The 13,969-nt window shown below is 43.7% G+C and overlaps 1 protein-coding gene across 3 annotated transcripts in view; it reads right to left on the bottom strand.

The window, feature by feature from the left end:
• PRDM15 (PR/SET domain 15) overlaps nucleotides 1-13,969 on the bottom strand; it is a 73,864-nt gene that overhangs the window by 25,130 nt on the left and 34,765 nt on the right. For all 3 annotated transcript variants that reach the window (XM_066259327.1, XM_066259329.1, XM_066259328.1), the window contains 3 exons: nucleotides 12,344-12,511; nucleotides 1,926-2,020; nucleotides 575-706 (listed from right to left, as the gene is read on the bottom strand). In XM_066259327.1, coding sequence (XP_066115424.1) covers nucleotides 575-706; nucleotides 1,926-2,020; nucleotides 12,344-12,511 — 395 coding nt within the window. The remainder of the gene's footprint in view (nucleotides 1-574; nucleotides 707-1,925; nucleotides 2,021-12,343; nucleotides 12,512-13,969) is intronic.

Genomic DNA, 13,969 nt, shown 5'->3' with positions numbered 1-13,969 from the left:
TGCAGGTCCCAAGAGGGACATGGCAGGAACCCAGTAAGGTCTAAGCCCTTGGCCCTCCCTTGAGGCTCTTTGCCCACCTTGGGCCCTTCCTCCCACCCCAGCTTGGTACATGTGGTTCTGCACCTGTACTGGGAGCCTCCCACACTCTCATGGCTCATCACCACATTTTCTCGTTTTTGTCCAGTAAAATTCCAACCTATGTCCAGGGCTGGGAGCTGCTCCAAGTAGTCACTGAGTTGTGGACAGGTGGGTGTCTCCAGGGTGTGTGCTCCCAGCTTCACGTGGGCCCAGCCCCTCCTGTCTTTCTTCATTTGGATCAGCATTCCTCCCGCCCTTAATGTGTCCCCAGCTCCGGCAACCCTCACTCCTTGAGGCAAATGCCACCATCCCATACTGGTGGGGAGGAATTTTAATCGGAGCCCTGCAGTGCGGCTGCATGCAGCCAGCACATAGTTGGGAGGACTGATCTGAAAAGAGGCGGAGTGGCCAAGCTGAGAAGTGTGTTAGAATGCTGGCCTGAGGGCCCGTCCTGCCCCTGTATGAGCTACTGGGAAAGGGCAGTGTTGGCTGACACCTTGAAGTGGACGTGGATGTGGTCCCTGAGCACGTCCACGCGGAAGAATTTGCGGCCGCAGATCTCGCAGGTGTACTTCTTGTCGCCGTGGGTCAGCAGGTGCTTGTTCATGTTGCTCCTGCAGGAGAACACCTGTGGGCCGAAGAACCAGGACATGAAGGTGCCTTTCAAAACATCGGGCTTCGCTGAATAAACCATAACCATAAAAATACTTTCCATTTTCTCCTGAAAAGGTAAAAAACTTCAGTAATGTTGCCACAGGGCGGCAGGCTGGGCCAAGTTACCACTGGCTGTCCACCTGCGGCCACTGCTTCTCTACTGTCCAGAGCTGGTACTGCTGAGGGTATACTACTGAGGGGTGCTGAGGGTAATGCTCCAGGGCCCCCGCATCAGGCGGGTCGTGGGAACGGCATGTGACTGAGAATCAGCAACTGCACCCAAAACAGGCTGGTGGTTATGGCCCCCTACACCTCCTGCTTGTATGGCACAGAGCCTGCTCCACTTGGAAGTCCTTCTGGGATGCCTCTGTGCAGCATGTGCTCTGCATACTGAGAGAAACACGAGTTCTAGTCCTGGGCGCACAAATTACCTTTGCACATTCTCAAGTCGTGGCAGGTGAGTCTAAAGGGAATACAAGACCATGAAGCTCATTTGCAAAGAATAGCACCAGTTTCTGCAGCATCCTGCCATGGCTCAGACAGCAGGGCCAGGATGGGCTCTAGCACAGGACTGACAGGCCTGCACTGCTGGACAGGCCCCGAGGCTCCTCTGACAGGGAGTGCACTTTGGGACATTTAGGGTCCAGAGGAGTTAGCTCCTCTGCTGGCCCACCTCAGACACACTCTGGACGGACCTGCTCATAAGGGTGATGGCATGCTTTGCTCACTCAGAGAACATGCCACGGAACATCTGTGGCATGGGGTTGTTGGTGTTGTCACTCAGAAATGCCATGGGAGAGACCAGCACCCACGAATAGAAATAAGCCCCAAGACCTCCTGCTTTCCCGGTGCACTTGCTCCAGTCTCTGCCATGAGGACACGTCTTAGAGACATGAACAAGGACAGTGTGAGAGTGTGAGAGCCAGGTGTACAGGTGGAAATCATGGCAAAAAGGAAAAACGCTCTAAAAGAGAAAACTCATTTCTGAACTCATTCACTGGAGACCCAGCTCGACAGCAAAAGATGAAAATGACAAGGGCACAAATGAGTGGACACTGTGGCTTCAGACAACCCAAGTGACCATTTTCACCCTTACCTTCTCCCTGGATAGCCAGTGGGCAGAGCTCCGGGTTGTAACTTAAGGAAATGCTGAACTCTGCATTTCAGATCACAGTGCAGCGCACAAGCGTTACCTTGCCACACACGGGGCATCCCGAAGGCTCCTTCTTGTAGCGGACCAAGTTCTCGCTGCTGGTCTCCAGGTCTTCTCTTTTCATCCGCCTGACTCCTGAAATGCCCACCCGCACAAGCGAGAGAGTAAATACGTGGTATCAGTCAGTTTTGCTTCAGCCCAGTATCATTGCCAGAGGACAGGAGACACAGCTGCCCACAGTGTGGACACAATGAATGAGTGGGTGGCATCACTTGGCTGGGACGTGGGCATCAGCACTAACCACTGCTCCTACACAAGCTCTCAGGGAGAGAAGAGATCGCATGCACTCATGGGGTTCCACGCCATGGTTCTTGCAGTTGAAACATTTGAAAACATGGGGGCAGTGAGTGTTTCCAATTTCACAATGTGGAAAAGTTGTAATGAACTACTATAGACAAAGGCTCAGGGAAGAGTCAGGATTCTCAGGAATGGCTCTAAGAAGGTAGGTTTCTTAGTAAAAAGAGGCTAGTATTAATCCTTCAAATTAAGTAAGTTACTCAGGATCAGGATGCAGAGTCAGATGATAAAATATTTACGGTTTTAAGACATAACTATTCGAGTGATGTCACGGAAATGGCGCCGTGAGCAGCGCGTCCGACAGATCTCCCCTAAATCACAACAAATTTATCAACTAGAAACAGAAAAATTTATCCTCAGAGCATTCCAGAGTTCCACACAAACTGAAAGCGAAAGGACTGTTATCACTTGAATCTGAGAGATGAGGGTGTGGAGGAAGCTACCGCAGGGACGTTCATTCAAGCCGCCAGGGAGTGCGCCTGTGGTGAGTCAGCCCACACTCGGGAGCCGTGAGCAGCCACCGGCGTGCCCGGTCTGGTTGCAGAGCGAGCACTGCCCACACTCGGGAGCCGTGAGCAGCCACCGGCGTGCCCGGTCCGGTTGCAGAGCGAGCACTGCCCACACTCGGGAGCCACGAGCAGCCGCGGGCGCGCGCCCGGTACGGTTGCAGAGCGAGCACCGCCCATACTCCAGAGCGGCAAGCAGCCGCTGGCGCGCACCCTGTACGGTTGCAGAGCGAGCACCGCCCACACTCGGGAGCCGCGAGCAGCCGCAGGCGCGTGCCCGGTCTGGTTGCAGAGTGAGCACCGCTAACGTTCCCAGCGGCCCGCGCACTGCGAGTGAGAGTCCCCAGACACTGGTGCCCGGAGCACCCCATTCGCGCGCGTGCCCTGGGCATTCCACAAGCCCAGAGCGCCCTACTGGCCCGCACACCCAGGGTGCCCCATTATCCTGTGCCTGGTGCGATCCAGCCGCCAGCGTCAGGGCGAGCGGGAGAGGCACCAGGGTGGTCTTCTACTTGGGAGATTCTCTCCGTGGGCGGGGCACCTCACCCAGCCATTCAAGCTAACAATCAAGCGTTGGGGGAGGGGCGTGCGCAGGCAGCCTAAAATACCTTCGGGAGCACAGCTGCGACCCAATCACTGAAATTAGCTTAACCCATGAAATCTGCGCACCCTCGGTTCTAATTGATAAGATCTCTCTCAGTTCAGCGACCCAAGACAAGAGGCGTGATATTTTTTAGTGCCTCTCGCTAAAGGGGTGGGGGCAACTTCTGATTGATAGAGCCTCCATATTCAGGGATAAACGCTAACAAGAAGGACTTGGCAGATAATAAGATCTATACTACACTAGTCGCAAGCAGAGACTAGTGCCTCTTCTTCCCAGCCAAAACAGGCTACAAAGTGTGGAAAGCCTGGGTTGAGAGGTCCAACTGAATGCTAGGCGCTGAACAGTCACCTTGACAACAATTGACTCCCACCCCCGCCTGATTACACTGGAGGCCCTGACTGCCAGAGCCTTTCCCAAAGCCTTGCACTGAGTGGGGATAGAGTGGGGATTTCCCAGCTCTTTGAGCCTCTTACTCCCCAGGCAGAAGCAGTTGCAGCCTTATAGCTGGATCACCAGGCTGCTAATTCAGGAAGGGGGGACTAGGAGAGAGAATCCAGGAAAGCAAACTCTCTCATCATTGGACCCTGCAAACACCAACAAGCCTTGACTACCAGCAAGACTAAAGCCAATTATATGACATTGCCATAGAATCCCATCAACTGCAAATCCCTACCTAAGTGTGACACAGGGGCAGAGCCTGGGGTACAGAGTCACCGACCAGGAAGAGGGAGAGAAAAGAAAAAGGAAGAAGTTAACCTCTCAAAATCAAGAAAAATCCACAGACTTTACAACTTGTTCCACTAATTTTTTTGTTGTTGTTGTTTGTTTCTTCTATCTTATTGCCTTTATTTCCTCCACCTCGGTCCTTCTATTCTCTGCCCATCTTATGCTTCCCTTTTCTTGAACTACACTACCCATAAGTGTTACATTTTATTTCTCTTCTTCATCCTCACCCTCCTTTAAGGTTATACTCCAAAACACTTAACTCTCACTCTCTCCTCTTTTGTTTTTTTTTTTGATTTGCTTTATTTTGTTTTTTTCTCTTCCTTTTTTATTTCTTCCTTCGTTTTTCTCTTTTTCTTATTTTTTCCTTTCTATTCGTTTTTTCTTTTCTCGTTTTACTTTCCTCCCATTTAATCCTCAATCACGAACAAATTAGTTAATTTGGGACTCAAGGCTTTTTTTGGCTTTATTTTTCTTTTTTGCTTTTGTTTTTGTTTTTTTCTTGTTTGTTTATTTTTGTGGCATTTTGGGTCCTCCCAACCCAAGGTCTCCATTGTATTTAGTCTTTGCTCCACTTAATACAACAGATTTTTACTTATTATTTTTATTTTTTTTCTTCTTTATTATTCTTTTTTTGGTCCTTTTTTCTGGTTCCCTCTTATCCCTCTCATTATATCTCTTAGTTGACCATCACTTACAAGCAAATCATCTTATGCTTCTCTAAAATTTTCTTCCTTTTTTTTTTTTTTTTTGCATTTAGTAGGTCCCTACTCCCTTTTTTTGCCCCTTGAACTCTTCACCCCAAATCAGGCCCTCCATTATAGGCACAATATTTCCCTGAGGAGGGGAGAGGAGGGAAAGAGAAGAAAGAAAAAAAGGGGGAAATAATAAATTATTACTGTTTTTTTTTTGTGGGGTGTTTTACCTTTTTTTTTTATTTTTTATTTTTATTTTCTTTTTTTACTTTTTACTCTTTATTAATTCTAATTAGTGCTATCAACAAGACCACCCTCAGATGCCAATAAGAAAGAGGAAATCGAATATTATGGATACAAAAGAAAGAGAGGTAACACAAATAGATGTGGAAAAATCTATGGAGAAAAGACTTAACATATTGGAAGCCTTGGAGCTAAATGACAGAGAATTTAAAATAGAAATCTTAAAAATACTCAGAGATATACAAGAAAACACAGAAAGGCAATATAGGGAGATCAGAAAACAACTCAATGAACACAAAGAATATATTACCAAGGAAATTGAAACTATTAAAACAAATCAAACAGAAATGAAAAACTCAATTCACGAGCTGAAAAACGAGGTAACAAGCTTAGCTAACAGAACAGCCCAGATTGAGGATAGGATTAGTGAAATAGAAGACAAACAACTTGAGGCACAACAGAGAGAAGAAGAAAGAGACTCAAAAATAATAAAAAACGAGAAAGCCCTACAGGAATTGTCTGACTCCATCAGAAAGAATAACATAAGAATAATAGGTATATCAGAGGGAGAAGAGAAAGAAAATGGAATGGAGAATATACTCAAACAAATAATAGACGAGAACTTCCCAAGCCTGTGGAAAGAACTAAAGCCTCAAATTCAAGAAGCAAACAGAACACCGAGTTTTCTTAACCCCAACAAACCCACTCCAAGGCACATCATAATAAAGATGACACAAACCAATGACAAAGAAAAAATTCTCAAGGCAGCCAGGGAAAAGAAGAGTACAACATATAAAGGAAGGCCCATTAGATTATCATCAGATTTCTCAGCAGAAACTCTACAAGCTAGAAGAGAGTGGACCCCAATATTTAAAGCCCTGAAAGAGAGGAACTTTCAGCCAAGAATACTATACCCATCAAAGCTATCCTTCAAGTATGAAGGAGATATAAAAACATTCACAAATACAGAAAAGATGAGAGAATTTATCAACAGAAAGCCCCCACTCCAGGAAATACTAAAGGGGGTTTTCCAACCAGATTCAAAGAACAAAAGAAAACAACACCACAAGTAACAGCTCCACCAAGAACACAATAAAACCAAACTTAAACTGTGACAACAAAGGAAAAAAAGGGGGGAGAGGATGGAGATTAACAGTAGCAAAGGACGATGAAGTGCAGAAATACTTATAAGATAGGGTACTACAATGAATATGGTAGGTACCCTTTTCATTACTTAATGGTAACCACCCTTGAAAAAACCACCACAAAAACACTTGACTTAAAAAAGGTAGCAACAGAGGAAAGAAGTATGGAACACAAACAAACAAAAACAAATGATAGAAAAACAAAAGAGAAGAATCAAACTAGATACAAAACTAACAGAAAGTAATTTATAAAATGGCAGTAGGGAACCCACAAGTGTCAATAATTACACTAAATGTAAATGGATTAAACTTACCAATAAAAAGACACAGAGTAGCAGAATGGATTAAAAAAGAAAATCCAACTATATGCTGCCTACAAGAAACACATCTAAGCAACAAGGATAAAAACAAATTCAAAGTGAAAGGCTGGAAAACAATACTCCAAGCAAACAACACCCAAAAAAAAGCAGGCGTAGCAGTACTCATATCTAATAATGCTGACTACAAGACAGAAAAAGTACTCAGAGACAAAAATGGTCATTTCATAATGATTAAGGGGAAGTTGAATCAAGAAGACATAAGAATCCTTAATATATATGCACCAAACCAAGGAGCACCAAAATATATAAGACAGCTACTTATTGACCTTAAAACAAAAACTAACAAAAATACAATCATACTTGGAGACCTCAATACACCGCTGACGGCTCTAGATCGGTCATCCAAACAGAGAATCAATAAAGATATAGTGGCCTTAAACGAAATACTAGAACACCTGGATATGATAGACATCTACAGGACACTTCATCCCAAAGCGACAGAGTATACATTTTTCTCTAGTGTACATGGAACATTCTCAAGAATTGACCATATGTTGGGCCACAAAGACAGTATCAGCAAATTTAGAAAAATTGAAATTGTACCAAGCATATTTTCTGATCATAAAGCCTTGAAACTAGAATTCAACTGCAAAAAAGAGGGGGAAAAACCCACAAAAATGTGGAAACTAAACAACATACTTCTAAAAAATGAATGGGTCAAAGAAGAAATAAGCGCAGAGATCAAAAGATATATACAGACAAATGAAAATGAAAATACGACATATCAGAATCTCTGGGATGCAGCAAAAGCAGTAATAAGAGGAAAGTTCATATCACTTCAGGCCTATATGAACAAACAAGAGAGAGCCGAAGTAAACCACTTAACTTCACACCTTAAGGAACTAGAAAAAGAAGAACAAAGACAACCCAAAACCAGCCGAAGAAAGGAGATAATAAAAATCAGAGCAGAAATAAATGAAATAGAGAACAGAAAAACTATAGAAAAAATCAATAAAACAAGGAGCTGGTTCTTTGAAAAGATCAACAAAATTGACAAACCCTTGGCAAGACTCACCAAGGAAAAAAGGCACAGGACTCAAATAAATAAAATCCAAAATGAAAGAGGAGAGATCACCACAGACATCATAGATATACAAAGAATTATTGTAGAATACTATGAAAAATTATATGCCACCAAATACAACAATCTAGAAGAAATGGATAAATTCCTAGGACAATACAACCTTCCTAGACTGAGTCATGAAGAAGCAGAAAGCCTAAACAGACCAATCAGCAGAGAGGAAATAGAAAAAACTATTAAAAACCTCCCCAAAAATAAAAGTCCAGGCCCAGACGGTTATACTAGTGAATTCTATCAAACATTCAAAGAAGACTTGGTTCCTATTCTACTCAAAGTCTTCCAAAAAACTGAAGAAGAAGCAATACTTCCAAACACATTTTATGAGGCCAACATAACCCTCATACCAAAACCTGGCAAGGATGGCACAAAGAAAGAAAACTACAGACCAATATCTCTAATGAATACAGATGCTAAAATACTAAACAAAATACTGGCAAACCGAATACAACAACATATTAAAAAAAATAATACATCATGATCAAGTGGGATTCATCCCAGAATCTCAAGGATGGTTCAACATACGTAAAACGGTTAACGTAATATACCATATCAACAAAACAAAGAACAAAAACCACATGATCTTATCAATAGATGCAGAAAAGGCTTTTGATAAAATACAACACAATTTTATGTTTAAGACTCTCAACAAAATGGGTATAGAAGGAAAATATCTCAACATGATAAAGGCCATATATGATAAACCATCAGCCAACATCCTATTAAACGGCATAAAACTGAGGCATTTCTACCTTAAATCAGGAACAAGACAGGGTTGTCCACTCTCTCCACTCTTATTTAACGTGGTGCTAGAAGTTCTGGCCAGAGCAATCAGACAAGACAAAGAAATAAAAGGCATCCATATCGGAAAAGAAGAAGTAAAGCTATCACTTTTTGCTGATGATATGATCCTATACATCGAAAACCCGAAGGACTCCACAAAAAGATTATTAGAAACAATAAACCAATACAGTAAGGTCGCAGGATACAAAATTAACATACAAAAGTCCATAGCCTTTCTATATGCCAACAATGAAATATTAGAAAACGAACTCAAAAAAATAATCCCCTTCACGATTGCAACAAAAAAAATAAAATACCTAGGAATAAACATAACAAAGAATGTAAAGGACCTATATAATGAAAATTACAAAGCATTGTTAAGGGAAATCGAAAAAGATACAATGAGATGGAAAAATATTCCTTGTTCTTGGATAGGAAGAATAAATATAATCAAAATGGCCATATTACCCAAAGCAATATACAAATTTAATTCAATTCCCATCAAAATCCCAATGAGATTTTTTAAAGAAATGGAACAAAAAATCATCAGATTTATATGGAACTATAAAAAACCCCGAATAGCCAAAACAATCCTAAGGAAAAAGAATGAAGCTGGGGGCATTACAATACCTGACTTTAAACTATATTATAGGGCCACGATAATCAAAACAACATGGTATTGGCAGAAAAATAGACACTCAGACCAATGGAACAGAATAGAAAGCCCAGAAATAAAACCACATATATAGGGTCAAATAATCTTTGATAAAGGGGCCAACAACATACAATGGAGAAAAGAAAGCCTCTTCAACAAATGGTGTTGGGAAAACTGGAAAGCTACATGCAAAAGAATGAAACTCGACTACAGCCTGTCCCCGTGTACTAAAATTAATTCAAAATGGATCAAAGACCTAAATATAAGACCTGAAACAATAAAGTACATAGAAGAAGACATAGGTACTAAAATCATGGACCTGGGTTTTAAAGAACATTTTATGAACTTGACTCCAATGGCAAGAGAAGTGAAGGCAAAGATAAATGAATGGGACTACATCAGAATAAAAAGTTTTTGCTCAGCAAGAGAAACTGATATAAAAATAAACAGACAGCCAACTAAATGGGAAATGATATTTTCAAACAACAGCTCAGATAAGGGCCTAATATCCAAAATTTACAAAGAACTCATAAAACTCAACAACAAACAAACAAACAATCCCATAAAAAAATGGGAAGAGGACATGAACAGACACTTCTCCCAGGAAGAGATACAAATGGCCAACAGATATATGAAAAGATGCTCAGCTTCATTAGTTATTAGAGAAATGCAAATCAAAACTACAATGAGATACCACCTCACCCCTGTTAGATTAGCTATTATCAACAAGACGGGTAATAGCAAATGTTGGAGAGGCTGTGGAGAAAAAGGAACCCTCATTCACTGTTGGTGGGACTGTAAAGTAGTACAACCATTATGGAGGAAAGTATGGTGGTTCCTCAAAAAACTGCAAATAGAACTACCTTATGACCCAGCAATCCCTCTACTGGGTATATACCCCAAAACCTCAGAAACATTGATACGTGAAGACACATGTAGCCCCATGTTCATTGCAGCACTGTTCACAGTGGCCAAGACATGGAAACAACCAAAAAGCCCTTCAATAGAAGACTGGATAAAGAAGATGTGGCACATATACACTATGGAATACTACTCAGCCATAAGAAATGATGACATCAGATCATTTACAGCAAAATGGTGGGATCTTGATAACATTATAAGGAGTGAAATAAGTAAATCAGAAAAAAACAAGAACTACATGATTCCATACATTGATGGAACATAAAAATGAGACTAAGAGACATGGACAAGAGTGTGGTGGTTACCAGGAGTGGGGGGAGGGAGGACATGGGAGGGAGGGAGGGAGAGAATTAGGGGGAGGGGGAGGGGCACAGAGAACTAGATAGAGGGTGGCGGAGGACAATCTGACTTTGGGCGAGGGTACGCAACATAATTTAATGACAAAATAACCTAGACATGTTTTCTTTGAATATATGTACCCTGATTTATTAATGTCATCCCATTACCATTAATAAAAATTTATTTAAAAAAAAAAAAAAGACATAACTATTCATAACCGAGATCAAAACAGACTTAGAAGTTTGTGTGAAATAGGTTATATTTCAACAAAAGAGTGAAATTCACTCTTATCGTCTCTTCTTCTACACAGCCGACCTGTTTGGGACATTCCTACCTCACATGGTGTGAATGTGGAGCTGGAGGTAAGAACACCTAAAAAAAATACATCGTTTCCAAAGGCTGCCAGGTGTACATCACACCGGAGCAAGCTCACACTGTGCTCTAGCATGAAGAGGAAAACCACAAAACAGCCACAGCAGCAGCATCATTTATTCTGGCAGAAAGTGATGAGCTATGGGTCACTTGTAAAATAAAGTTGTAAAATACAATCCAGGTATAGGTGTCTATCTAGCAATCAAGAAACACCCAACTTCTAGCAGTGCCGATGGTAGCTGGCACTTAGCACTATTCAAGCGGATCTAGTTCAACTATCCACCAGCCTAGGGAGTCAAGCAAGTCAGTCATCCACACCACACAGGTGAGGAAACAGGCATGGTAGCATACCCAAGCCCCCCACTCACTAAATTTGGCTTGTGAGTCCCTAAATGCACCATCCAACAAATCACAGAAGAAAAGGTGGTAGATCTTGTGAGGCCACACGAAGAACAGCCAGGTAAAAGTGTGGATAAAATGTAACTCTGGTCTTGTAAAAAAGGCATGACAATATGTATACACACACATTTGTGTGGCACAGTCAGGCTTTACATACGACTTGGTTTGCTGAGTTTATTTTCCAATAAGCATATGCAGTGGGTTCTCAAACAGCGTCATTTCCTCATAATATTGATGAGATGCCAAAGGACCTTAACTCTTCTTTATATCCATTAGCCTACAGTGGAACTGGTTCCGTTACACTTAAAGTCGCAGAAGTTACTGACATTGTTAACTGAGGACTTAACGGTACTTCATTTTGCAATTCTTTAGAAGACAATTTTTTCAAACTTTTATGAAAAAGTGCTTTGCTCAGGGAGGCCTGGTCAGCAAGAGAGCAGTCTTTCAGGATAAAAATCAGGACTACCAACACTAAAATGCTACTTTTAAAGAAAGTGTGCATGAGTAGGCTCTTTAATGGTCTCCCAGGGGGTTCGGAACACACCAGGTGCTTCTCTAGTTAGTGCCCATGCCTTCCCATTCCGCTGTTGCCCGTACAGCTCAGGGTCTGTCCCGCCAGGTCCCCCAAACCCCATACATGTTTCTGGTTCCATCACATCCCCTCATCTCACCCCATAATTGGCCTCAGTGAAGTCTATGTAGCTCTTATGCCTGAGCTCTCAGAGACCCACCACCCGGACAGGCAGCCCCCTTGCCCCTGTGCTCCAAGCCTGCTGCAAATGGCGAGGGCATCCAGGTACTCTTGGGAAACACAGAGAGTAGGAGGAGCCAGGGATAATCAGTCACGCGCAACCAGCAGCTTCCACCTGGAGCATTCTGCTCCATGCACACAGTGGAAAGCGTACCCCAAGCACAACTTCATACACTGTTTTCTTCCTACTTTCTAGCATGTCGAAAGCATTTTCTTGTAATATTAAAAAAGTCATTGAAAAAAAATGTTTTTTTAATGACTGCATAATATTCAATCCTATAAAGAGCCTGGTTTCCTTAACTCTTTCCCTACTGAACACTTGGGACATTTCCAACTGTTTCCATTAACACATGACACCATTGATCCCTTGTCTCTCAGCCTGAGCTGAATTTCCACAGCACCATGGATCCATCAGATGGTGGCAGAGACAAACTGCATCCAAACAACCTGTGACAAGGTGGGCCCACCCCCTCTCATTAGTCCCGCCCACTGGGCAGGTGTGCTCACCTTCCAGGTGCCTCCTCTGATGGTCAAGCATGACATCCTTGCGGTAGAACATTTTGTTGCAGACTTCACAAGCAAACTTCTTGTCCCCGTGTTTCTTCTTGTGCTTGGAAAGGTTGCTGTTGGTGGAGAAGAATCTGAAACACATCTCACATTGGAACGTCTTGTCATCTGTCCAGGAAGCAAGCAAACACAGCAGCTTTTAGGTAAATGGCACCAGAGGAGGCTCCACGATGAGGCTGTGAGAACGGCAGTGGGCACAGGTGAGGGGCGGAGACGCATGAGGACCACACAGCCAGGAAGCAGTGGCACTGGTGCTATTGTAACTTCTGCCCAGGCACCAGGCTGGAGCCGTTGTTGTCAATGTGGAAAGCAAACATTCTGGTCACCTCCTTTCACTGCTCAGCCTCGCCCTGCCAACCTCTTCCACATTCCCATCCCCCACAGCATTCAATGATTCCTCGTAAGGAGTCACAGTGTTTCTCCAGGAACTCTGGAAGTCCCCACCCGCTCTCTCTGTCTCACTGAACTCTCTCCCTCCAGGCACCAGGATATCCCGTGGCTCTCCTTGCTCCCCTGAAGGCTTGCTCTGGCTGGGCACAAGCAGTAGGGCCAATGGGCACCTGCACAGCACTGGCACTCTCCAGGTGTCTGTCTTTGCCCAACCCACCTGGCCTCTCCCTTCAATTCAGGGATCGCAGGGCCTCATACCCATCACAGGTCCCCAGCCTTCTCTGTCTTGTTCTCTGCTCTGCCCCTCACCCAATGCCCCACACTTATGGGTCATCACTTATACAAGCCCCATAAGGCACCCCTCACTGCCCATGGTCCCTCTGGAGCATCAACTCAAGAACCCTTAAGTCCACTGGATGCCCAGAACTCCACCCCCTGGGTACCCTGTGCAGGTGGGTATGACAATGTGGGTCCCCCTCCGGAGAGAGGGCCTCAAGACACACCGTGCCACCCTTATTTCTGAGTCCTCGGCTCCAGCCTGCCGATCTGCTCCTGAAGTCAGCTAACGTTTGCCAAACACACAAATTCCTGAGGCTGTACACAAACCTACTGGTTTCTACAATGAGTTGGATGGAGCTCTTGCTGTTGCACAATGGAGCCCCTGAGTGCATCTAAGGACCTCAGGTCCAGGGTCTCAGCCTGGGTACTGGTGACATGTGGCCCAACTCATTCTCTGTGGGGGCTGACCTGGGCATTGCAGATGCTCTGCAGCACCCAACCCCTCTAACACCTCCACATACAGCCAGCTGTGACAACCAAAATATCCCAGGAGGCTCAGGCCATAGTAGTCCTCAGGTGACCCTGATATGCAGCCCAGGTATAGTCCAGGTGCCCTTACATGATCCCCTGTCCACACATTCACACATATGCAGTATGTGTACTTATTATACAAACATGTTCATGCTTACTTTACTGGCTGCATAATATTCTATTCAGTTCACTTATCACAATTTACTCTATTGTTTTTGATATTGTATATAACTCAGTGATCCTTAGTAAAGTAGTTTTATTTCTCCCCTTTCTGCTAAATTCCCTCATCATGGCTTCTTGGGAATGGGACCACCAGACCAAGAGCGTCTGCCATCTGCTTTGTGAAGGGCCACGCCTTTACAGGCC

This window comes from Saccopteryx bilineata, chromosome 2, assembly GCF_036850765.1.
Source record: "Saccopteryx bilineata isolate mSacBil1 chromosome 2, mSacBil1_pri_phased_curated, whole genome shotgun sequence".
Classification (NCBI taxonomy): domain Eukaryota; kingdom Metazoa; phylum Chordata; class Mammalia; order Chiroptera; family Emballonuridae; genus Saccopteryx; species Saccopteryx bilineata.
This window is presented reverse-complemented; position numbering and strand designations above follow the sequence as displayed.